General features: G+C 40.8%; 1 protein-coding gene across 1 annotated transcript in view; it reads left to right on the top strand.

Annotated features, from left to right (window-relative positions):
- The window catches only part of DAB1 (DAB1, reelin adaptor protein), a 224,081-nt gene that overhangs the window by 157,266 nt on the left and 40,086 nt on the right, over positions 1-26,729 (top strand). Inside the window, exons 4-5 of the mRNA XM_026034677.1 lie at positions 21,185-21,324; positions 23,009-23,107. Of these exons, the coding sequence (XP_025890462.1) occupies positions 21,185-21,324; positions 23,009-23,107 (239 nt within the window). The remainder of the gene's footprint in view (positions 1-21,184; positions 21,325-23,008; positions 23,108-26,729) is intronic.

Genomic DNA, 26,729 nt, shown 5'->3' with positions numbered 1-26,729 from the left:
AACCATTCAAAATTAAGAAAGGTATCACCTTTTTTATTGAATAACGCTTGCATGGTTCTCACTGTATTGGTAACAGCTGAATGTTTAAGCTGTATTTTTGAATAATTTTCCGTCCTATGCTTTATCTTGCCTGATGACTTGCTATAAAGAAGAGGCTTTTCAGCAGTGAGCCAAGCCATTTGTATTACAGCCTAGACTTGAAATCCTTCAGCTGGGCTGAGTTGCCTCTGGAAAGCCCGGGTGAAGGGATGGATTAGGATCAGATCAAGCTGTGTAAAGTTGGCCGTGATGCACTCAGCCGCCTGACGGGCAATGTAAATTATACCACGCCGTGGCTCTCTTGGGTAGTTGATCTATAGGGTGAGATTGGACCTGACTGTGGAGGCGGCTGTTCGTCTTGCTTCGTGATTGAGGCAAAAGGTGCTGGTGACACTGAGCAGCAAGCAGCAAGTGAAGAGTTTGAGATGGGGGATGCTGCTGGCAACCTTTGGAAGATGCGGAGGTGACAGAAGCACTAGCTCAAATCTCAGGAAATATAAATCTATATATTTTAGAAAAGCCCGAGACATAACTGACTTTCAACTCTCTCATAAATATGACTAAAATTAATATGTATATGAGGTACTTCAGGAAGAAAAATGAAATAATTCATGGATTTTCATTTACATCTTGAAATAGATGTTTATAAGGTGGTTTGGCATGTGGCAGTATATGGGTAGCTCTCACTTTGTGCTTGCTGTGAGGATGAGGATGTGGATCTGCAGAGGTTTTTCAGGTTTTACTTTAGCTTTCCAGTGCACAGTAAGAGTGATCCTGGGAGTATTTAACCCTGAAGCAGATCTTGGAAAAATCTGGTTTCGATTGTCATCATGATCCTCCAGGATACAAAGCTGCAGCAACGCGGTTAAGGAATGGCCTTGTGCACGTGTGGCTTTGATGGACCCGTTCATGCTTTAGCGTGTAATGCCATAATCGGATGTAAGAAACATGAACATTTTTTAATTCATCTTTGAGGTCTCTCCCCAGGTTTTGCTGTCCCTCAAAGGATGAGTTCACAGAGGGCAGCAGGGACATGTCCAGCCTGCTTTGAGCAGATGCAGCCCCTATAAATCAGTTAATGTTTCTGCTGCTTCCGACTCTGGGGAATATTGAAAGGGCAGCCCTGGCACGAAGGGTGTTATGAAGTTTGCTTTGGTTTTCTGCAGTGCTCCTGTTTATTATCTGGTTGGTGTTCGCTGCTTTAATTACAGACGGATGAAGAGGTGCTGGTTAGAAAAAGATTATGTTAAGGTTTAGACTGTAGCTTGCAGTTCAGATTCAAAGGTAAGGTAAAAGAGCTTAGTTCTTACGAGCTATTTCGGCCAGAGAACCGAAGTGAGTAATTCTCATGTGACAGGCTGGTCTGGAGGGATTTGCACCACCCTGGTTTGTCTCTGGACGGTAATTAGAAAAATCTGAGCTAATGCTCACAAGGCTGGACCGAAACACCCAGCACCAAGTTCGGAGCTGTTGCAATGACTGGTCTGAGAGCTTCAGTAACGTGGCCTGAGTGATGCCATTTGACTGCACAGCGACATCACCATGAAGGTCTTTTCCTATGTCAAGAGCTGCAAACTTTGTTTCATAAGAATATTAGACTGGGAGGAACAGTCTGAGTCCATCTTACGCTAAATATATATAGCATCTTTGCTGTAGTTTGATTCTTAAGTGTCACGTTGCTATTTCCAGGCACCTTCTGTGTGTGTTAGACAAGTCTCTGAGCAACCAGCATGGTTGAGTGTTGGGCTGTCTGGCTGTAATGTGATGGGAATTTCTTCCTTTTTTTTTTTTCCTTTTTTTCCTTTCCCCTTCAAACTTCTTCCTCTGCTCCCCCTATCGTCACTGTAGGGGCGTCCTTCTGCTCAGAGGCTGCAGCATATTTCTCTGGTTTCTCTCAATATCATGATCCAGAGCTTTTTTTCTCCCCATTTCCATTTCTAATCTATAATAATCCTCAGGAAGATACCAAAGTAAATGATGTGCATTGCTTAGTTTCCCCATTCTCACTAGCCCACGAGAAACTGAGACCAAGAAAGATCGCTTCCCCTTCCACATCTGCTACTCATTCGTGTTCTCACTGACAGAAGAGACATTTAAATGTAAATAAATATATTTGTAAATAAATATATGGCTTTTCATCTTCATGCTTTTCAGGGCAGACAGATACAGATAGGTATCTTTGGATGTAGATAGAAACCTGTGTTGTACAAATAGAGAAAAAGCTACCAGTCTTCTGGAATATTGCTTTAAAGTTCCATGGGCACCTTACTCTGTTTTCCTTTTAAACGAACAAAGAGAAGATGTCCATCCATAGGAGGTTATTCTATTCTGTTCTGTTCTATTTTTATTATTATTTTTCATTGGGCAATTAAAAGTTTCCTTTGGGGTTGACTTGAAAGAGCACCTGGGCCAGGCTATGGGCTCAGATACAGGCTCTAAACTTCTGTTCCCCTCTCTGGGATTTAGGAAGACAATGCTGCCATCAAAAATACAATCAGAAAGCCTCTTTTTCATCCCCCCGTATTTAATTTCTGCCAGGGTTTTTTTTCTCTTTTCTTCTATATCGGCTATTCCTTTTCTCTTTGAAGAATATTTAACTGAATTTAAAATTCACAGAACTATTTGTCTATCTCAAGACTTAAACCACATGTGGATATAATTATGTCTTTTTATATTTACTTAGGAGAACACAATCTTATTACTTGTTATCTATAGAATATTAGCAGTGACACATTTTCTTGTGCAGGTTTATGAGATGCATTTTCATGATGAAAGGGAAAAAAGGATGGATTTTTTTTTAATAAAATACCTTGACATTTTTCAATAAAGGTAAACACGTGCTGTGTTTCGTACGTTAACCCCTGTTATTTAGATTTATTTTAGAATCTTTCTATATGAATTAGTCTTGAGCTCATAAAAGACGGGAGAGGAATTAAGGAGACCGAAGAGGGGCCCCTGTCATCCCTATATGCTGCAGTAGCAGGCAGGCAATCCTGCTCTATACAATGCTTCCTTCCCTCCTCAAACAGCTCGTGTTAATATGGTAATGATAATTGTTTCTATAAATTAGTCTTAATTAACTATTTATGTAATAAGACACTTAAGGATCTGTATTTAACAATTATGTGAGCTTTTTCCCCCTGATGGTTGTTTCCCCCTGTTTATTTCTGTGCTGTGCTGGTGCTGTCGTCTGTGTGCTATTAACTGTGATACCCAGGCTAAAATTCGGCGTAGTTTGATCTTGATGAACACAAAATGATGCATAGATGATATGGCTAAACAGGGGGCTCCTTCCCTTGGCCGTGCTGTAATTGCTGATGATAATTTGTGTGTGTGTGTGTGTGTGATAAAATGAAGCTCCCAGATATCCTGGATCCCAAATGACTATCAACAGCATCATTATTCTACAGTTTTTCATGGGTGGCAATGTGCTCCTCTGCCTCTCAGATGTTAAACTCCGCTGTGCCAGATGCTGAAGTGCCTCTTTTAGAGCCTCCTGTATTTAATGTTGCACTATCACTGCGGAGTCTAACTTGGAAAGAGGACAAGTTGCTTCCAAGAAGAGCTTGGGGGCAGCTGATTTACACTTAAAGAAAAGACTAACTCTTCTATGCCTCATTTGGTGTCATGTAAAGTGTTTTGAAGGGGCACATGAAAAGCTGGGAGGGAAATGCAAGAACCTTCTTCATCTCCTGCATGTTCATCAGTTCCCTCTGTTTTGGTGGAGACTCTTTTTCTATCTTGGAAATGCTGGCTCCTGTCCTGCACTTTCCTCAGTGTATCTGTGTGCATGTAAAGCATATACCACTATTTTATGTGCATAATTGGCTGAGGCTTCCGTATACTGCCTAGTGTAAAGCAGACGTTTTCCTTTTTACTGTGGTTTATGTTTATTGCATTCACTATATTGCTTTATGCGCCCAGGGTGCTTGTCAAATGCCTGGTGTAGTCGGAGAGATTTTTATCTGCCATTCTTAGCATCATTAGTGCTGTTTTCCTAACTGATTTTCATCAAGCAATAGTTTAATTTAATTCACTTCATTATTTGGAAATCAGTTCATATCTGTTGGATTTCCCTTCTGCTGCTTTATTTAAAAAACACCAGTGTCTCAAAACAGTGAGAACCTAAGTATTTTTAGCTTTCTGTTTCTCTTCTTTTCTGATGTGTTCTGAGTGTCTTAGGTTTTCTGTAACAAAGCCAATCAGTTAAAGCCAAATTCTGAGAGCTTTACAAGTTAATTAGCACCTCGCTTCATCAGTAGTCACACTGAAATTAATACTGAAGTAAGCATATCGGGATCTCATCCTTCGTTTGCATTTAGTGAAGGTGATTTTGCACCAAGTTAATCTGTATTGTGTTTAATTTTCAGTGCTCTTATTTTTCAGCCTGTTTAAACACACGGTTTGAAGTCTTCCAGGAACTGGCTTACTCCATCTTGTCTTAAGAATATGCAACATTTAGTCATTTACTCTTATTTATGCTGATTAAGTAACACCAACTAATATATTTCTGTATTCTTTCATCTAGACGGTAGATATTTATTTTACTATTTTGGTTTCTTTTTAAGTGTCTGCAGCTTAGGGCTCTTGATGTAAATGGAAGTAACTACACGACTAAAATAGGAAAAATAACATTAGCCTAATCAAGCTTTAATTGCCAGAATTAGTGTTAGGGTAAGACCTATGGTAATTAAGACAATTTATAAAAGCAACATGCTATTCATATTAAATCGATCGCACCCTTAGATTTTCTTTTCATCGGCTTCCTTTTCAAAGACGGAAAGAAAAGCTGAAAAGAAATATTTGCACTGACGGTGATCTCTGGTATAGATGAGATCAAATAATTGGAATTCCAGAGACTTGATAGCGGAGATAATTACTATTTATTGTTGTCCCCTCAGCGGCGGCATATCAAGGCAAAGTAGCTGCCATAAATTCCTGTTCCTTTGGAGAGGGCTGTTGTGGGAGCACTGCGATGCCGCAGGCGACGCTCGCCTCACGCTGCCGCTGATGGCACCGAGCAGGAAGGAGGACTGGGGCTCCCCCGTGGACTTCCCGCCTGCAGCAGGAACCTCCTGTGGCTTGAGCGGATACCTTACCCGGGCCAGTCGTGCTAGGGCAGGCCTAATTTTACACCGCTGTGTAAGGCTGTTACACCCGTGGGCTAGGGCTTCACGTGGTGTAAATGCGGCCGTAGGCTGAATAGGCCTCGTGTAAGTGAGCGCTTGTTCCCCGTACGGAGGTGCTGATTTGGAGCAGAAATGGGGACCGTATCTCGCAGGAATGCTGGTACAAACTGGAGTTTGCTTGGTGGAGATGTTCTTTGGGAAGGGAGGGCTGGTTGCTTTTGGTTTTGCCATTTGTACAGTGCCATCGCAGCTGTCTTTGGCCCCTGGGGTAGCATGGAAGCCAAGGAGGCCACGTTAGGCAGAATGGACCGGCTTCCTGCTCGGATGGAGACTTGCCTCAGCTGTAAGGAACACGTTGCAGGTAAATGTTTCTTTCTTTTAATCAAGGTTGATTAAATTACAATCAGAAAGATATCCCTGCTCCCTTAGGCACATCACAGCCTTGTTATCATCTCAAATTCTTCCAGCCTTCCAGGAGAGGGTTTTATTAGCTCTTCCTAATCCCTAAATAATTACTCCAGACAAAGAGCTATTTGTAGGAAACGTCTTGTCTAAGGAGAAGGGATTCACAGGGAATCACAGGCTCCAATAAATTCTCTGGTGCTCTGTGGCACCAGTCTCCCTGGCTGGCCTTGATATTAAATCACAACTGGGTCGTGCTGCTAAAGCGCTGCCGGGGGGAGAAACGGAGCCCCTGTCAGCAGCGAGGCCTCCTTCTTGGGCCCATGGGGTTAAACTCTTGTTCTTGGCACTCAAGCACTGGGTATGAACGTGTTGGACAGACTGATAGATGAGAGAGAAGCTTGTTCTTCTCGTGTCCCATCTGGAGGAGGCCACGCGTTGCAAGGGGAGCTTGAAGGAGCATCGTTGCCCGTGTCCCATCTCTGTCCCACCGCGGGGTCTTCTGTGTTACACAAAGGAATGTCTCAGCCCAAGGCTAGAAGTGCCCATAGATGGATGGAAAACATCCAAAATCCTGCTCTGTGCTACATGCGAGATGCCCGACTCCAGCTCAAGCAGCTTTCTTGGGCTCTGCTTAAGAAATAACCCCCGAGTCCTCTTGGGATTTGCACTTGGCTCTTTGCTTTGGGTGACAGCGATGGTGATACCTTCCCTTTAAATACTGGATTTCCAGCACAGGGAAAAAGGGCGATGATTTTGATGATTGTGCTGCTGCCCTTTTGTAAAACAGCTGAGTGATTACAAAAGTAGCAGGTAAGAAAAGCAGCAGGATCATTAATCCTTTAAAGTTTCCATTTTGTCATTACAGCTCCCTCTAAGACAAGGCTCTAAGTTTCTGATCTTGTTATACCTCAGGAAGCAGCAATTTTTGTGGGGCATTTTATGGCAGTGAGAGGGAAAAAGCTAGACAATTTTATATACTTAGAAGACATTTATTTACTGGCTAATAGAATGACCGCTAACACCCCGCCACTCTGCTCACACCTATTCCTGTTTTAAGAGAAAATGTCTTTTCTACTGCAAACAGAGAAATTAATCATAAGTGGCTTGTTCTACAAAAAATACTCCCAGGGTTGGGGAAGGTCTGATTTTTTTTTTCTCTCCTTCTCAAATAAGGAAACTTAAATTACTTAAGGGACTACTTAGCTTCAGTGGTGCAATTAGATTAATGTAGGAGGAATTTTGATTTATTTTCAGAGATGGGTGTATATTTCTAGGTCAGTAATTCTATTTAGAGCAAAGCTCTTAAGCCTTTCTAAAATAAATTCAGAAGCAGTGTTAGGTGTGCTTTTTCTCTATTTAAATTTCTGTTTGGACTTAATGTGATTTTTTTCCCTCTTTTTTTTTCCTTGAAGTGGCATATCAGTCCAAAAATGTTAAAGCTCAGAAGTAATAAATGAAAGAGTGAAATAGTGCTAAAATTATGATTTTCTCTTGCATTTTCACTCAGTACTAGTAACAGAAGCCAGGAAGGGGGCACTTGGAGAGCTGGTGAAGTTTGCCAACAGTGCAGTATTTTCCAGAGCAGTAGAAATGAAAGTCAACTGTGAAGTGTCAAAGATGTAACAATAATAAATTATTGGGCAATCAAATGACAGATATAATTCAAAGCAGTTGTAAAAAACAGCATTGGAAAAAAAAACAAATTTGTACACCCCATGTTGGACTTTCATCTCTGTTTCCACTTTAGAAAGACATCTAAAAGTTCTGTTCTACAGGAATGGTAGAAATAGAGAAATAGGGTAGAGGAAGAGAAGAACTATAGTCAGAGTTTGGAATAGCTCCTGTAGCCTCATGACCCTGTGTACAGCCTGGAGGGCATATCATAAAGGACAGGGATGTTAAACAAATGTACAATATATTGCCATAGTGTGCTATTACTTTGGTAATGTATTTGTTGACACACTCTGTAATAGAATCATTAAAACTCAGCCTTTGGAGGAATGAACAATCATAGATTACACGAGCCCATCTTTGAATGTTCAGGACGCCGTATGAGACGCAGAATTAACTAAGATTTCTTATGGAAAAATATCCTCTGGCAAACTATTAAATGTAAATTATGGGGAAATTATATGGATCTATGCTAGTTTAAAAAAAAAATCTTTCCCATTAGATACTCAATATAATAAACCTTCATGATGGCTAAGCTACCCAGGGGGATTTGTGCAAGTGTTGACTTAAAAAACCAGTCCCACCTCCTGAAAGAAAATTTAAACTCTTCCTCTTCCCCCAAGACTTCCTTGCTGAGTCCTTGAACACCAAACTGTGAATCAGTCTGTTCCCCATCTGCTGCCATTTGCGACCACTTTTGAGTGCACTTGCTAAGATTTGTGAGTGAGCTAATTACCCAACAATATCTGAATTTATAACCTGATGGTTAATTATTCTATATATGGCATATACTGTAGTCCCCATGCAAACAGTAATTGGAAAGCACAATAAATCTCCACAATAAAATTCAGTGTTTACAGAAGAATTCTCCACTTATATCTCATGAACAAAAATTCTCTTCTATCATGTTTCGATTCCTAGAGTTTTTTATAAGGTAATTGGTTATGTATAAACGTGGTTTATCAGCATTGAAATAATGTATATACAATTTTAGTTTGAATACTAATCCTCAAATGCAGTTCAGGCTCCTTTTGTATTCATGATAGATTTTATGAATCTCTCTCATTGCTGGTGATGTCAGCAGAATCTCTCTATTAAATTATGGATTAGACATTTAATCAACGTCTCTACATTATGATACGAGTCACTTCTCTCTGTTTTTCCCTGAAAAATGAAATAAAATTGTTTTGAAATGGAATAGAGAGAACACCTGATGAATAAAATTCAACTGTGCATCCTGAACCCACCGTCTAACAACATGGAAGTATAAAACAAGAGGTGTATGTCCAGCAGGCATTTCATCTGAAAGCCAGTGGTATTTTCTACATCAGTCAGGAAAGAATACAAAATTCAGAATGATTTCTGCCAACTCTGATCCCCTTTTTCTTTTTTTTTTTAATGTAATTGTTCCTGCAGATATTTGATTTAAAACATCTGCTTGTCCTGATGTTTCTTTTCTGAACATATTGAAACATAGTGGAGAAGTAGCTGGAAGACCAGTTCAAGGCTGCCAGTTGTATCCATTTTGGTTTTTTCCAAATAATGTAGTATTTTTTCTAACTGTCTTTTAAAACCATTGCTACCAGTTGCTAGGATACATTTCTAAAAATGGAAACTGTTTATACAGCCTCAAAATGATAAATCTTTGTATTTCACTTATTTTTTGCCAAGACTTCCTGATTGCAAGGCACTGCTGAAGTTTACCAAGCTCTAGATGTTTTATAATCTTGGGTTTTTATTTGTTATAATCAAAAATAAACATAGCTGATTAAGTGAATCTGGGTTTGTCTACCTTATCAACCTCTGTGCTGAGCTTTACAGCAACGTTTTTCATTGAGATGCCCAGGCCCAAGTCCTCTTCACCAAGAGATATACAAGTGTTACTGGACCAAGTTATAAGGTAAATAAGCATAAAAAAAGGGTATTTTTCCTATGTATACACATGCCTATATACACTGTGATTTACAAGTGAAGTGGAGGAGTTCTAAGGCTTTTAGTCCACTTGCAGAAAAGTATCTGCAAGTCTTGGATCCTATCAAGAGAAATGTGGTTTGCAGGCTCTCCTTGCAAAATCTGTACATTCATGTAACTCATATTCTAATATTCATATCAGTGCTGGATGGTGTTGGATGAGATGTGGAGAGTCAGTGCAGTAGCTGGCAGGCCTCAGTTGTCTCCTGTGCGTCCTTCCCGTGGGTGTTTGCTCCTGCAGGCCTCCTGCACCTTGCTCTGGCACTTGGGTGACTTCTCCCGCTGCTCCAGGATTTGGTTCAATTTGCCAACCCAGCAGGAAGAGAACATAACATGTGGGTGGTGTTGCTGGCACAGGGGGACATCCAACGAGCCCGGAGCTGGGGCGGGAGCAGAGGCCAGGAGACCGGCAGGGTAGAGGGACACATCTGCATGGCAGTAAGGATGAGACGTTAGGGCTGATCAACTGCTGGTGGAACTGCAGCCACTGGTCAGCGAGCTTGCAGGCCCGCAGAGATGACACAATGGCAATGCCACACTTTAAGCCTTAAATCCTTAAAGGCTTTGCTTACGGGAGGAGTCCCCTGAGACAGAGATCCTTGGAGACTAGAGCTTGAAGTTGTCACTACCGGCTGACAGTGTGCAAAAAAACCCAGCCCTTCTGGGAAGGAACAGGCCTGCCTTGGGAAAGAACTTATCTTCAGTTTCATCTGGCATCAAATTTCCCATTTCAGTGGGCATTTACCTCATTTGAAGGTTGGAGGAGCTGGATTTTCATCAGATATGCCCCTCAGGTGTCTATCTCCTAATTTTTGAGACAGTGGCTAATGGCAAAGAGATTTGAAAGTTAACCCCAGCAAGGAAGGCTGAGCAATTTTCCTGAGTATAGAGGTTTAGGTAAAAAGAATGGCTTTTTGCGATGGCTGGGTGTGCTCAGAGCGGTGCAGAGCTGCCAAAAGCTGCTGTCAGTCTGCACAGGGAGTTCTGTGCCGTTCTTCAGTCGCTGCTTGCCAAAATGTGATCCCAAAGACCGAGTTTTCCTTGTCTTACACCATCTGCTGTAACTTTCCTTGTGCTGTGCTAATGTTTGGTTTCCTAAAAAATGAAGCTCTTTTTTGTGTATCAGCATTCTTTTAAAAGTAAAATCTTGCACTAAAAAAATATTTTTTTTCAGCATCTGGTGTTTCAGGCTCACTGTTGATATTTTTAATATCAAATATATTTGATTTTTTGCAGTCTCGTGTGGGAGGGTGCCCGGGGAAAAGAATTGGCATTTAAATTTTACAAGACTTATTCTTAAATGGTAGTTCTTAGATTACTCTAGTTAGCCACTGTTGTGAATATTCTTTTAAACCAATCCAGTAGGCAGTTAAATAATTGCTACACATATAATCAACAATCAGATTTTATTGAATGCCTGCAGACTCTACCAAAACGCTCTAAAGGAAAGCTATTAAAGATAAAACAAAACATAGTATTTAAATCCGAGCATGAGAACCAGCCAGTCAAAGGGGACAGACTGCAATTCGATTACCCCTGTGGAAGAACATTTAGAAAATTAATATTAGGTCTATGGTAATTGAAAGCACTTAGAAGTCTTCCTGTGCTCTTTTTTATTTTCTTGGATTAAAGAGGTCGATGGCAAGACATAACCACGTGCCCATGTGGTTCCTAGGGCAGATCCTGCAGTAACAACTGTAACGTGCTCAGTTCTATGCAGAGCTCCTGCGACGTCGGAGGACTCGGCTCTCAAGGGCAGCACGCAGCTGCTTAATATTTCATGGTGCCCAGGAACATGCTTCACGTTTAGAAGCTTATAAAAGTAGCTGCACGCGTGATGAATTATAGAGTTCCATCCTCTAATGATTTTTCTGCTGCAGCCTTTCTGTCTTTGCTGTTTAAAGGCCACCTGAAGATTTGTTAACACACGAAGGTGAGTGAGAACTGAGAGATTTTGAGTCTTGTGTCTCTTCCTGTGTTGCTCAGGGACAGCTTTTGAGCTGAAGAAAGTTAAAGCTATTCCTTTCTCTCTAACCTGGAAGTGAAAAATCTGTATTTGCTGTAGTCACAGAGTCACTGAGGTTGGAAGGAAGCATGTAGTCCAAGACTCCTGCACAAGCAGGGCCACCTAGAGCATGTTATATAGGAGCAGGGGGGTTGGACTAGATGATCTCTAGAGGTCCCTTCCAACCTCAGCCATTCTAGGATTCTTGTGATTCTGTGTCCAGGTGGGTTTTGAAGATCTCCAGGAGCCTGGACAAGCCTTGGTAGCCTTTCCATGAAATCTCTTGTTTGAGCTCCTGGCAGGCAACAAACCTTTCTGGACAAGGAGTCAGGTTGGTCGATCGGTGCCTCAGTTCCCCGCACCCTTGTTTCTGTGGGAAACCTACCTAAAAATAACAACAAAAGAGAAATAAAAACAACTCTACTCGTACATAGTACACTGTAAGGGAGAGACATTATCCATCTCCCCGGATCTCCAGTGTGTTTGAAGCTGGCATAACCCAGTTGTTAGCAACCGTAATTTAGATGTAATTTTTGTTACATAAATATGGCTTACTTGAAGTATGTTGAATTAGGAAACTCATGAATAAATATTTTGACATAATCAGAATTATATGGCTAGAAATTGACCTACTTTACATGACAGATGCTTGAGAATCCCCTAGCTAATAGCACACTAACCTGGCATAGCAATGCCCTGCCTTATAATGCACTAAGCTGCATACAGACATTAAATTATTAGACTGTTGTGGGTTTTTTTTTCACAGGGATTAGGCATGGTCAATTTTGTTTGTAAATGAGTAAGTTATAGGCAAGTTAGAAGGCACCAGGATACAAAGCTGTCTGTGCATGCGGCTGCACATGAGAAATTGTGCATTATTTTATCAGCATTTTCAGTGTGGTCTTGTGAAACGCTGCTACTGGCCAAAGCATCAAGGAAAGTTAAGTGGTACCAGCTACCAAATAACTATGATATCCCCATCAAGTGGACAGGTCCAGAGGACTGTAAATGTAAGACTGCATTAGGAGTGGTGAGGCTTTGGGAGGCTGCCTGATAATGTTATAACGCTATAAATAGATTTTGTTTTTCCCCCTGAGGCTGCTGTTGATGCCTGTGTTGATTCCAGCAGACTGATTTTATCTGCATGTCCTTAAAGTAAAACGTCCAGGATTTAATGCAGGGGAATCAATTGCAGTGACCTAAGAGTAAGAGAGTCTTCTCCTTTGGGTAACACATGGAATTTTTTGAAAATCGTCTTCCTTTATTATTTTAAGAAACCTCAATGGCTTACGTGAATGTTAGAGTAGTTTTCAGGCTACCTACTTTTTTTCTTATTCAGTTTTAGCACAAGAAGTAGCAACGTTTGTATTTGTAAAATACTGTCCCTTTGGCTTATTAATGGATGAAAGGTAACTTCATCTTGGCCTGATTTCAGCGAAGAAAAACTTAACTCACAGACTGAAGAATGATATATCCAATTTCACTTACTCCTTTATTCACTTCCCAGGGGGTTTCTCCGTGGTTTTGGAGAACTTTCAAAATGAAGTAAACTTTGTTTCTGCCTTTTTTTCCCCAAAGCCTTCATAGGAAGTTGATTTCATTTCTCTATGGTGAACTTTTATTACATGAATGGTGATAAAAATGCATATGCAGTCTTGCTTGTAGTTTTGAACTCAAGCTGATGTCTTTTAGCTGCTCCTGATCCTTTCTCTGAACAGCAGGAAAGCAGGAGGCCTAATGCTCCTCCTTAGTCTTCATATTAAGCATTATTGCTAGGGTCGTCTTCAAGGCAACAAGGGCGGCACTTTGAAATTCCTCATGTTTGCACTCGAGCCTTGTGGGTTCCTTGGAAAATTCACCAAAGTGCAAGACATAGAAATGATTTTATGGGTCTGAATTTGTTGTAGTTATCTTTTTCTAAATCTGTTTTCTCCCTTGCAGGGAGTTGGGACAGAAATTTGCTAGCAATTTGTTTCCTCCTTAGCATCCGTCAGCTGAATAGCCTACAAGCGTTGATCTGGATTCAGGTGGCTTTGCAGATTTGTTAAACTGGGGAAAACCTGTGGTATTACATAGCAGTTGGCTCTATGGTCTTTTACCATTTTACTATTTCCCTTGATGTGCCAACAGATTCCAGAAGATTCAAAGGTTGCCACTCGCTTGGCAGACACGTTGGGTCCTTTGTGTCCTTATACTTAGATCTGTTTACCAAATATTGCGAAAAATCACCCTACTGCTTCTCGGTGAAGTCATTTCCTTTCCTTCCAGCCCTTCTACTTGAAATAGACCTGTCTGATGGGTTGTTTTGTCGCGTTTCATTATTTTCCTAACATCATTTTGTTCCTCCTTTCATTTCCTACATCTCCCCCTGCCACTTTGGCAGGTGGGACGGATGCAGCTCCAGAACCAGAGCCGCCCTCTGGGTTTCCCGGTGCTCTGTGGCACAACACGCACGAGAGGCACAGATCCTGAGCCCGAACCTCCGGAATTCCTCCCGGCACAGGGAGATTCGGCGGCTTATTAACGTCTTGCCCAAGGGCGACCGCCGGCAGCCGGCTCTTCATTTTTGCCTCCCGCTGCCACTTTGACAATAGCAACGGCAGCGGGAGGCAGAAATGAAAGGAACAGATTGAAAGAAGCACTTTGCCACTGTTGTAATTTTGAAATTGTTGGTGTTTTTATTTTTTTTTTCCCCCAAAGTTTCAGGAAAAAAAAACACTTTCCTCTTGGCCTCTCATTGCTTTTCCAGCAGGGAGAGACATTCTCTGATGTTGGCAAGGCAGTGGGAGGCCCAAATGGAAATAATTTCCTTCCTGAAACACAAGCTTGCAAAACGTGCACAGTTTCGACAGGGAAAGGGCTCTTTGGGTTGGAATTGAGTGCCAGGTAGTGAGTACTGGTATTTCCATTCGCCCTCTGAGAATAAATAGCAGTCGCTTTCCATCCTGAATTAAAGCAATCATGGGGTGATTTCTACAGATCTCTCTACTTTGAGGTTTTAACCAGTTATTTTTCTTCTTCTCCTATTTGTGTGTCCATGCCCATGCTGCCCTTGACAAAAGAGAGGAGAGTGTAAATCAGTGGCCTCCCAGGTAGCCCTTTTGGGCTATTCCTCTTTTCTTTGGCCACTCTGGCGCTTACCATCAGTTATCTTGAACAGGGAGATATTTCTCTCCTTGAATGCGTGAGAAAGTTGTGAATTTCTTAGCATGATCTTTTTATGACCCTGGGGGGTAATTAACATTTCTGTTAAGGGAGCCCAAGAATTTGGCATTTGGATGAAGTGAATAGATTGTTGTCTTTTTATTTTCTTTATATGTAAAATAATCTGAATGATGTGATAGGATCACCAGTGGAATGCACTGGAATGCTTTCAAGTGTAAATTTTGAACTTGTGTCCCGACAGCACTTGGAGGCCCTGTGTTTAAGTGCATGCATTTCTGTTCCCTCTAAAGCAAGATATGGGTCAGTAAATAAAATTGACTTGATTTTTGCAATTTCTGAGCACTTCTAGTTCTCATAGGACTAATCAGCGTCAGGGAAATTTAGCAGCTCTGCGTATGTCCTTGCTTCTTCATGTACCAAAATACTCAGATGCTCATCTTTAAATGATTATGAGGGTGTTTTCCTGCTATTTTTTGAGCAGTTTCAAACTGGGGTTCAGTTTTACAGAAAGAAGGGCACTTCCAATTCACTTTCCCCATCTCCAGCAGCTTGAGATTTGGTTGGGGACTGACACTTTCTCAGGCAATGTAGCAGCAACACTGGCTCTGCAGAGGTTTTTGGCTGGAGCTGCACTCCGGCTGGCATTACAGAGCCCTGGTTATCAGAGAAGCACCAGGGCTGCCCCTTTTGGGCCACTTTACGGGCCACGTAGGTGATTTTGGGCAGCCCTGATGTGCCCTTCTTTCCAGCATGATGGGGCTTATACCAATCATTTTCCAAATTCCATCTGTGCACATATTAACACCAGTGAAGCATCACTGCAAAAGCCAAGGAAAAAATATAGAGCTGAGGCTGAAATTTTCAGTCACCTTTTATTAGTGATTTAGTCCCCAAAATACTCAGTTGGACACTGACATCCAGAAAGAATCACATCCAGCTTCTGGCCATTTCCTCATCTGCGAATGTGCCCATATAGTGTCATCTGAAAGCATCTAAGATAACAGCATCATGTGGGAGCCTTCTGGCCAAGGCTGAAGCTTTGTGCCCTGCCCAGGGACCACGTGTGCTCAGTCACTGTCACCTCTGATGGGCTTCCCTCGCCTCCCAGATGTGCCCAGATGTGCCCAACAATCCAACATTGTTTCGTGATGGGGCTTTTCTGTAAATAGCTGACTTGGCTGGGTGTCTGTGACAAGGGAACTTCTTTGTGCCATAAAGAAATAATTAAATTGCTTCAAGTCCATGTGAACGTTTTGCTTTGGAGAGACTGTAAAATACTCATTTGTACCAGCACACATAGGGTACAAAATATAGAGTATGCAAAAGCTGTCAGCTCGTGATTGACATCTGCTCATAAAGCTCCAATGAAAGTAAATAAGCATGATAACAACTTTTAATAAATTTGGTTCTATGGCTGGGGATATCTGGGTGTCTTTGAGTACAGTGATTCTCAAGCCATTCGTTCCAGAAACCGTAAAATCTGTCAGCGGGAGGTAATGGTGACAACACTGCGCAGCAATTGGGAAACGCTGCTGAGATGATAGGCTGGACGGTGATTGAATTTTCCTGGAAAGCCCATCCTGTTTTTAAAATTGTAGGTGATATTTTTACGCTTAAACATAATGTAAGTTCATGGAGCCTCCAGAGTGGTGTCTACCACCCTCTTTAAATGGTTTATCCTTTGAGATAAAAATATTCTTTGGTCTTTTCACTCAAGACACCCATTTTCATTGGTGTTAAAACCAATTAAACCTTTTCTGAAGGTTTCTGAAGCATTTTACCTTTTCTGAGGAAACACATCCAGGACCAGCAGTAGTTGCTCAAGTCAGGAGGCCTCATGTGGGCTTCCTCATGGAGCCCTTGGGCAAGGGCAGCTCCTTAGAAAATACTATGGCACCTGTGCTTGGATGTTAGAAATAGCACTTTGTTAACACAGTGTATCCCAGTAGGATTCGCTTGGTGTTTCTACAAAAGGTTACCGTGGTTGGGTAAGCTGGTAGTGCTGCTATAGGTATGTTATAGATCTTTAAGAGCTTCCCAGCCAGGAGGTGAAAGACAGGTTTGCATCCGTCACATTTTTCATTTGCCTTCATAGATAAAATAATGTGTGAAATTCAAAGTTCATCTTTGTTTAGATGACGGTCATTGTTGTTACTAGCAGATCTTGCTGTGAGTACTGTACTGTACTGTGGTCTCTTGAGGTGAATTATGGATCTTAAGTTAAATCCTTATATAACTTCACAGAGAAGAAGAAGGAAGAAAAAAAGAAAAAAAAAAAGGTAATTGCACAAGAAACTTGTTCAAGAAATATTGTTAGGGGAAGGGAACTGGAGTGACAGTGCTGAAAGTTAAACTGTATGCGCATATGTTGCAGGATGTTATATGTTTTCTTTTTGAAAAACCTGTTATGTTAAGAAAGCAGAAAGATTTTTGTGTTCCGTGCTGTGTGTCTAGATGCAGCACAGCGGGTTTTGGCAGTCCTGCTCCCAGAGCCTTGAGCAGCAAACACACAATCTGGCGGCCCAGAGTCTTCTACCTTCAGCACGACAAACTCCACAACCGAGTAACTTAATTTTCCTGATTTTCCTTGTGCTCCTTAATTTTCAAGCACTGTATAAGCACACTGTGCCGAAGGTTTTAGGCAGTTGAGTTGCAGGGTGTTGAGCCCTGTCTCTCTGACGAGCATTTCTGCAAAGCCAGTGAGAAAATGGGCCCACAGGAGAGGGCTGCAGGTAGAATAACCCACTCGAGCTCTTGCCGAGTCCTTCCCGAACTGCTGCTCGCTTGCTGCTCTGCTGAAAAATAGAATTATGCATGAATATTTCCTTCTAAACACCTGCTTATGAACAGGTTATTTTCTTTTTCCTGGGAAAAGCTGTGTTTGATTAAAATTACTGTGGATTTACCTCAGTTAATTGCTAGCAGAGGAAGGTTGCATCGTGTGCTTTTGTGTACGTGCAGAAGTACAGGGAGTGGGGGTGCATGTATGTTCAGAGCTGGGAGCGTATATATGCACAGCAAGTGGGAAATACCTGTTACTTAGCACTTAATTCACTGGTCTTCAGTGTGTGGTGTCTTAGAGGTCATTCTGTACGGCAATATTGTGGGTTTTTTCCACTGTGTTGGTGCTATAAAAATGCTAATTGCCTCCATGAAGATATAGCCTGTTTATAAGAGTGAATGTGATTGTTTTCCATCCCTGTGAGATACAAGGAGCTTTTATTTCAGGTTGCTAATTTGAATGTATGATGGATACAACTTGGACAGTTTATTAGTTAAAAAAAAAGGACAGTGGCAAGTCGTTCTTCAGAGAATTGATTGCCAGGAGCATGTTATTGACTTTGGTGATAATATCATTATATATTTTTACAGTCATAAAATCAAGAAATTCAGATGATGCCCTGAGGGCTTCACACATTTAAATAAAGGATATAGCTATTTCCAGGGCTATTGGTTTACATTATGGGATGCTGTGAAGAATAAATTCTGGGAAGAACGTGCAGTCTGTTATAAGAGCATACAGAAAAGGCTACGGTGTGCTTATTGCTGCTGTGATTGGGTTTATTTTCTTTTTCTATTTGTAAAATATGCTCACTTTAGGATCTCCTGCGTGAGTGAACAGCATTTGGTCTAAATGTTAGCGTGTTAATGCAGTGGTTTAGTGCTCCCCTTGACAAAGAGCTGACATCAAGGACAGTCCCTGACTTTCTGCCCCAAGCGTGAGGATAAGCCGTCCTGAAACCCCTAACAAAGTGCCCAGTGTTTGTGGCTGAACTTTGAGAGAGCTTTGGTTTGCAAAGAAAAGAGCATTGGGTGGACTTAGATAATGTGGACACGGCTCTATCTTCAGTCCTGGGGTGGCCACTGGTTGGGCTGGGGGTCCCCAATGCAGCAGCCTCCTCCATAGCTTAATTTCCACTTGGGCTGTATAAGAGTTTGTCGAGAACTTGCTAGCCATGACGTGCATGGGAGCACTTGGGAGTTTGGGTTGTAAAGTCCCACCACAGTCTTCTCACTCTGCAGCACAGGTCATGTTTTCTGCTTACGCGGGAGCAGTGGCTCCGTCTGGAACACGTATGGCTTAAAGGTGAGCAGTGGCATACACAGAATTAGAAAAAATAATTGCACACACATTTGCATTCTAAAGGCTTCTGAGGAGCACAAATCTACGTGCTACAAAGAAAACATTTCTTTGTGTCAACAGTGACACCTTTTCCAATTAGGAATGATCACCCTTCTGAATTGAGTTTGTGCAACACTCTTCCTGTTCTTTCCTCTTTTGTGTTTTTTTCTCAGCCAGGGGCATGAGAATCAGATGAATCTCTTAGCTCTGTTGGTAATTTGGTTTAGTTTTGGATTTTGAAGTCTTTGGGTTGAGTTACATTTCCAGTATTTGCTTGTTTATGAACACGAAATTATAAAGGCATTTTAGAGCAAACTCTTGGAAACTATTCCTTGGTCTTTAGGTTTATAAAAGTTTATTACAAAAATTCAAACCCTGGCAGATCCCTGGAGGACTGAGATACTTTTCACCTGCAGGGCTTTGGTATCTGCCCTGTCCTCTCCACTCAGGAAGCCCAGAAGTGGGATTGGAGCAGATATGTGGCATGGAAAGAAAGAGTTTCAAATAACACAAGAATGTGTCACACTGATTTTCCAAGCACGTGGGAAGTTCCTCCTTGCTGCTCACCGCACCAAACCTTGGATATCCAATATAAACACAGGTCAGGACAGGAGAGCTGGGAAAAAGAGGTGTTTCAGAGGACTGATACATATAACACAGGATCATGCATGTGCATTTAATGTACTTTTTCATGGCATGTATGCTCCAAGGTATTTTTCACTGAGGAATTTATCGACTCTATTTAGTTTCCACTACAGTTTAAAATCTCAGCATCATTTTCAGGTTGAGGAGTTTTCCCAGTCGTTCATCCCCCAAACGCTGCATCTCGCTTCATCTGCCTCATAATCAACAGGGGACTGGCACGTAAGCAAGCGCAGTTGCCTTGTATTTAAATGGGCTCCTAATGTCAGAAGTGTAGATGCATTTGGAAAAGCAGATCATAGGGTGGAGTAAGAATAAATGTTGAAATCCCTGAGTGGATATAAGGTGGTTTTCATGGCTCGCACCCAGGAGTGCTCAGAGTCACAGCAATATTACTATTAACCAGCAGCTGCCTTCTGCAGTGATGAAGATGTGAGGCTGAAAACTGCTGGCAAGGAAGCGGTTTGAATTGGTTTTTATTTACTGCAAATCAACAGGACATCTTTGCAAGTATAGAAGACATATGGAAAAGTCCACGGCTATAGTTGTACTTTGTGGTGTATCCAGATGTTCTCCCTCCTGTCCTGCGCCAGGGGCTTAATGCCGAAAATGTTTTCTCATTGCTTTTAGCTGACAGTGCCAACATCTGCCTTGGCATTTCCCCGGGGAATGATACTACCATTATGCAGAGTTTCTGACTTAACATCCATGTGTCTTTTTAAAGTTTCCCCCTTTTTTTTCTTTTCTTTTCTCTATTTTTTTAATGTTTTTATTTGTTTTTAAATATTTTCTATTGAACTGATATTTTCCATGGTAAGAAATAATATTGTGTGTCTGCATCGTTCTACTTCCCTCATTTTCTTCTCTGAATAGAACATTATATTTTTTATGCTTTATTTTTAGCTGTTTAGCGCGCTGCTGATGTTACTTATTTTTTGGTTACAACACTTTTTGCTTGAGGGACTTTATTGGGGCCCAGAGACCTCAGAGATTCCTTAGGATCCCACCTTCTTGCTTGCGCTCTGCGTGTTGCTCTTTGTTTGCCTGTGTGTTTGCAGGTATTCATGGTTCACTGCTCTTCCTTGAGCAGGAAATTCCCCAGACAGCTGCACAACACCCCCCTAAATCAATTTGAGAAAGGCTGATGCCCTAACTAATGTATTTCTTTGAGCTCAGGCACAGAATAAACTCTTCTGCAGATATTCAGGGGGGAAAAAAAGCAGTAGGTGCTCATCTGTCCCCAGGCTCTCAGGCAAAGCTGTCCATCATGGGGAGCTCCAGCATCCCTGCTGCTGCGTGGTTCAGTGTAGCCTCAGCTTGTAATTTATGGACGTTGGCCCTATCAGCACTCTGCTATCTTACCCAATCATTGCTTTTTTATTAGGAAACATCTTGTGCCATTTATTAGCTTCTCGGAGCAAGCCTGAGAGCATGAGTTGACATTGCCACTTCTTTTTGTTGTTGTTCTTTTCTATAGGTGCCTGTAAACTGAAGGGATAGTACAAAGAGGCAGTATTTATTGTGTGGTGGTTTTCTTTTTAGAGCAGAAATATTCTACAGGCAAATAACATAACATTTGCTTTTTCATTATCCAAACGGTAATAGTGTAAATATTGCTGGTGCAGTTAGATAAGTTGGTATGCAAGGGAAATAGCAGCGTATTTCGGCTGGGGTTTGGCATGCAGAATGAAGACTTCTGCATGTAGGGGGATTAAAATAACCTGTACAGATCAGAAGTTTTCAGATCCGTGAGCTCTGATTCCGGCTTATCTCTTTTTCCTGTAAACCTAATTGCTGTGCAAATTTCATGCAGAAGATTTTGTGTGGTAACAATTCCCCTGTGAATGCCTGTGAGGAAGTAAGGTCGAAAGGTTTTATTGAGCTAGTAAATTTTGTCTCATTTTATTCAAGCGCTCCCATGCTTCGGTGTTGAGCTCGGAGTGGGATCTAATTTGTAACTTAGCTGTGAACATTTGCTCATTTGTTTTCCTCTGCCTTCATGCAAATTGTGCTGTCTCCTTTCTGTCTCTGCAGGTCAGGATCGCAGCGAAGCCACTTTAATAAAGAGGTTTAAAGGTGACGGTGTCCGATACAAAGCCAAGCTGATCGGGATAGATGAGGTTGCTGCTGCCCGAGGAGACAAGTTATGCCAGGATTCCATGATGAAGCTCAAGGTAAGCCAAAGGGAAAGAACGTCAGCTTGAACTTCTGCTCCTTCTCCTTTCATGGCACTGAGTCACACACTGGTTAATTAGGTCTTGAAGTCAGTCAGTTTTACAAAAACTAGTGTTGCTTATCCCAGTTTCACTCTAATAGATGATGATCTCAGAGCCCTGTAGTTACTTGTGATGGATGCAGTAGCACTGTGTACACCAGCAAACGGAGAGGATTCCAGGGCTGAGGAGCTTTTCTGGATAGGCAAAATACAAAAGGACAGAAAAAGAATAGCTGACAGTGAATGCAGAAGAAGCAAAGGGTGATGGACATCTTTTGGTTCAACACTTCCAAGAGAAAACCTGGTAGATACTTCATAAATGAGTTATGACCATTTTATGACTGCCAACATTTAATCTATTCTAAAAGGTACCCTCTAAATTTCTCAGAACTGACACTTTCTTGTCTCTCTTGTTTGTCTCCTAAGCATTTCCCAGCAATTCTTGATTCCTGAAGCAATTTTGAAGACATGTCACTGTTCTGTTGGGCAGCCTTTTGTACTTTTCCTTGTAAAATTATTATTTCCACATCTCAAAGGTGCCTGATTTGTGTAATGGAGAGATTTATCTAAACACTGTTATGAAATTGATAAAATTTATAGGGACAGACAGCCTCAGAGATTCGTGTTTGAGAATAAGGCAGCGAGTTGTTTTGGAGTCTACAACTTGAGTTTAACACAAGCGTAAGACTTTGGGGTGAATTTGGAGATACCACTTGATTTTTTTGTATTTAATTTTCATGCAGTGTAATGGGAACGATGACCTCTTGAGAGTCTTAAGAAGTTAGTAGTTGTTAATACATTTTGCAGATACAGAGTACCAGATACACAGAATCACAGGATGGTTGAAGTTGGAAGGGACCTTTAGAGATCATCTAGTCCAACCCCTGCTCCAGCAGGGACACCCACAGCACAGGGCACCCGGTCGCATCCAGACGGGTTGGGAAGATCTCCAGAGAAGGAGACTCCACAGCCTCCCTGGGCAGCCTGTGCCAGGCTCTGGCACCCTCACGGGAAGGAAGAATTTGCTGGCTCAGTTGTATTTGTTCTTAGCACAGTGATCAAGGCAGCCAGGGTCCTGAGAGGGCAGAATTTCTCTTAGGGTTGTTCTGTGGAAGGATAACTTGTGAATGTCACAGCAAGTTCAATTGCCGAATTAGAACCAGAGATAAAGAATACAACCGACTCCACCAGTGTTTTTTTACAGTAGCACCTCAGTATTGTTTTGCAAAAATTATCTTTCTTCCAAAAAAAAAAAAAAGTTGCTTTTTTTTCCCTGTACTGTTTGGATTTAAAAAAAAAAAAAAAAACTTACAGCTGGAAGGGAAAAAAAAAAAGGTGAAGGAATGACCTTCAACTTCCATGAAAACAAATTTCACGGAGGATTAGCTAGTTCAGGGATTGGAAGCAAGAGCACATTTGAAATGATTTCTGGACAACATAAAGAAATGTGGTACTTGAAGAAAGAGTATGTGAAGGAGAGAAATATAGAGCAAAGAGGGAACTTTTCATGGGAAACCCTTAAGTTTTTGTGGAAAAGTGATAAATCCTCCTCTAGCAAGTCTTTGTGCTCTGCTGCTGTGGGCACATATTAGTAAAAAACCTGAGATAGCAACAAAACAGCTAAACTGCTTTTGTTTCCATAGGGAATTGTTGCAGCGGCTCGTTCGAAGGGAGAGCATAAACAGAAAGTCTTCTTAACGGTCTCCTTCGGAGGAATCAAAATCTTTGATGAAAAGACAGGGGTAAGTAAAATAATGATGTGATGGAACAAAATTGAATCTCTTCATGGACATTCCTTTAAAAGCTTTTCCTAGCTGGACAGTAATATCTCACCGGTGTAAGCGCACATAAAGCATCTAACCAGCCTGATAAGGGGTTATCGTATATCACAGCAAGCCATTAGGTGACAGAGGTGTAAAGTGTAGCATGAGGGTGAGGTTTATTGCAGGGCCTCATCCAGAACCATTTACTTGAGTACACAAATACTTACATGCATATGCACTGACAGCTTTGGAGCCTAGAGTTGAAACTGTGATAGAACTGATGTAATTACAGGCAGTGAACGAAATATATGACACTAAGAACTTAGCACAATTGAAAGAAATTTATTGTTTGCTTGCTTGTATTCACAAATTAGCTCATTTCAGAAATATCTAAGAAATGAAAGAAGAACCACCTTTTTTTTATTATTCTTATGTGAATTGTTAAGAGGATATTGTGTGTTCTCACTGCTTAGTCCTACTCGATATTTTTTAATAATTATGTTCCCCACTGAGAAGCAGGAAGCAGAGGTTCTTGCAGGGGAGATAAAAAAAAGAATTAGCCATGTTATGTAAAATGGAAAGGCCTATGGATTACCACATCTGGGGGGCAAAAGAAAAACGAACAGGCTTGGAACCCTACTGTAGTCATGCAGTGATACCTTTGGTGTCAGCATGTGGCTGGAGGAGCATGGTGGCAAGGTGTGGATTGGTATGTGTAGGAAGCAGCAGGAATGGCTTTATTATCCCTCTGCGAGATCACAGAGTTGCTCCATGGAAACATCGGCCCACGAGTTGCTGAAGACTGCAGAAATCTGGTAGCTGTGTGGATTTGGGTTTTCGCCTAGGCCTAGGCCATCCCCTTGCCTGGGTGCTGCTGAAGACCTCTCAGCAGTACAGGTCAAATGAATGTTGAGAGTGTAAATGACAGAGGAGGATTAAGATTGGGCTAAGAAGATAGAATTGGCTTGGATCAGATCCTCTGTGTCCTGAGAAGCTAGCTCGAATTGCATGGGGGATCCTAAGAATTTCCATCATATATGTGATTCCAGATCAACACAGTCATGATCATCTTAATTTATTATACTCCTGTTTACTGCAATACCTGAGAGAGAGGAGTCTTTTCTCAGCTGTGCAATAAGTATAAAAAACATATTTTTCATATGGCTTCCATGGCAGAAAAGTTTATCTAAAGTCTAAAAGTTTATCTAAAAGTCTGAGGTTGGAATTGCCAAGTTGCAGCTTGCCTAGAATAATCTAGTAGAGAAAATTGCAGGAGCCTTCCAATCTTGTGCAGTTTTTACCATAGCATTATTATGTGTGATATTTTTAAACTGCTCTAAAAGAAATGTAAGCAAAATATTATACTACCTAGATACAAAGATTCAACACACAAACAGCTTTAATCCTAATTAAGAAGATACTTCACAGCAGTTTGAGCACTGCCTTGAATTTTAAAAGGCTCTTGATTTAATCTTTTGAAAGATGGACTATTTAGCATGATACCAGAAATAAAACCCTGCTGATGATGGATGAAATTATCTTTGTCAGTTAATTTATACTATTAGAAAATCAATGTCATTGAGTTCACTGATACATAATACAAGTAGTTCGTAATGAAAAGCTTGTTTGGAAAGTGTTGTGTACAGCATGTGTAAAGTATTCATACAAAAGCACTGTTTAAAAGCACATTGTTGAGGATGCATCCCGTGCTCAAAAGACTGGAAGTGTCAGATAAATCTTGTCTGTGCAATCTTGATTGAGCCCTCTGCTACACAGACATGATGATAATATTTAATTACATGATGATATATGTTTTTGGCCAGAGAACGCCAACTTTATGGGCATATCTGGGGATGTCTGATTGCTCACTATTGTGTTTTGGATGGGAAGAAAGGGAAGGTGCCTACACAGAGGTTGTGTTTTGCTCCAGCGGATGCTCTGCTCTCCCTGTGAGCCGTAGGAGTTTTTAGAATTCGGAGATGTTCACACTTGTGCAACAGGAAACAGAAGGTGTCTTTAAAAGGACACATGGGAACAACGTGAGAAATCTTAGATTGACTTTCCCCACCTCTACCATCCCCAAAAGCTTTCGCTCTTAGCTGGGCTTCCACAACTCGAATATCCTGTCTGAATTTTTATCATTAGCTATAGCCCTCAGGTGCCACAACAGCAGGTCTGAAGTGTTATGAACAAGAAAAAAAAAATCTGCAAAAAGATTGCCAGCTTCTGTACATTTAGTATCTTGTAGGCTAATATTGGATTTTAATTTATTATAATAAAAAATCAATTTGTAGCTCAAAACTAGCATTTTTTTTAATTGGCAGTGTAATAGCTGGCTTCTTGCAAATGATTTAAAGGAGCTGCTCCAAAATTCATTACAGATGAAAGGTTGTAGTTCAGTTACTTTAGGAATTTATATATGTGGGGGTTTTTTCTCTTGTTCTTTATGGCTGTCTTTAATGTAGTTCAGATCTAATATTTATCAAAGATTATTGATTTTAATAATAGTGTTATTTTCCAGCAATAAGGAATTCTGTTCTCTAAGAAATTTTTATCCAGAGAGGAAGTTAAGTTGAAAATCAAATAACTTGAAGGTGGAATTTATCCCACCATGGAAAAGGATTTGCCTGGATTTTTTTGTTTGTTTTTTGAGCTATCAGTACAAGGCAATTTAATCCATCCGTAGAACTGCAAGAATAAATTTTATAAATAAATAGAATAATAGTAGTTATAAATAGTAATAGTAGTAACTTTTTAATATGATATTGTTCTAGTCCATGGACTAAGCCAAGTGGAGTCCTTTCACATCCCATTTCTAAATCTTTTCTGTGTATTGAGACAGTGACAGGAAGAGGCTTCATGGCTGCAAAATGTGTGAAAATAATTTTTGATCATTTGCTCTTCCATATTTAAAAAGGCAAAATGCAGCTAGTTGTGCTATGTCTGTGCCCATTTAAATACTCTCTTCAGTGTGGAGACTGCTGATTAATGTGTTTCTTAGGCAAAAAAAAAGGTAACTTTGAATAGGAGGGTATGCAAAATTTTTAAAGAACCATCATTGTTATTAGCCATTTATGGATATTATTTTGCTAATCACACACATCAGGCTATCTCCCTATGATAGCTTAGTAATGCTTCATTAGATGTGCATGAATAATATGGCCTCCATAAAGAGTCTGTAATTTAGTCTCATTTTTTATTTTTATAACAATAAATGCTTATTTATTGTAGGTTGCATTCTAAAAATGTATTTAAAAATAAGGCATTAATTCCATAAAATGCTTGGGAAACAATTTCCTTCTACGTTTATATGATGAGGTATAGTTTTATCTCATACTCTTCTGAAATTGCATGTTTTCTGTTAACCTGAGGGGAAAACACAGACCTAGTGGAAAAGCAGTACATTGAAAACAGAAATATACTATTTGGTTTTAAGAAAGAATTACTTCTGTTAAAGTAAATATAGGGTCAGATCATGGATGTAGAAACTGCCTGACTATAGTGCAATATATATATATATCTGTGTCAGGTGTGGTTATACATGAAATATTTATTAGGATTCCACAGACATCCCAAAAGGATGGTAGACCTATATCAACAC

The sequence above is a fragment of the Nothoprocta perdicaria genome, unplaced genomic scaffold, assembly GCF_003342845.1.
Source record: "Nothoprocta perdicaria isolate Ctin4 unplaced genomic scaffold, notPer1 scaffold_0, whole genome shotgun sequence".
Lineage (NCBI taxonomy): Eukaryota > Metazoa > Chordata > Aves > Tinamiformes > Tinamidae > Nothoprocta > Nothoprocta perdicaria.
Note: the sequence above shows the minus strand (reverse complement) of the source record. Positions and strands in the feature narration are given on the sequence as shown.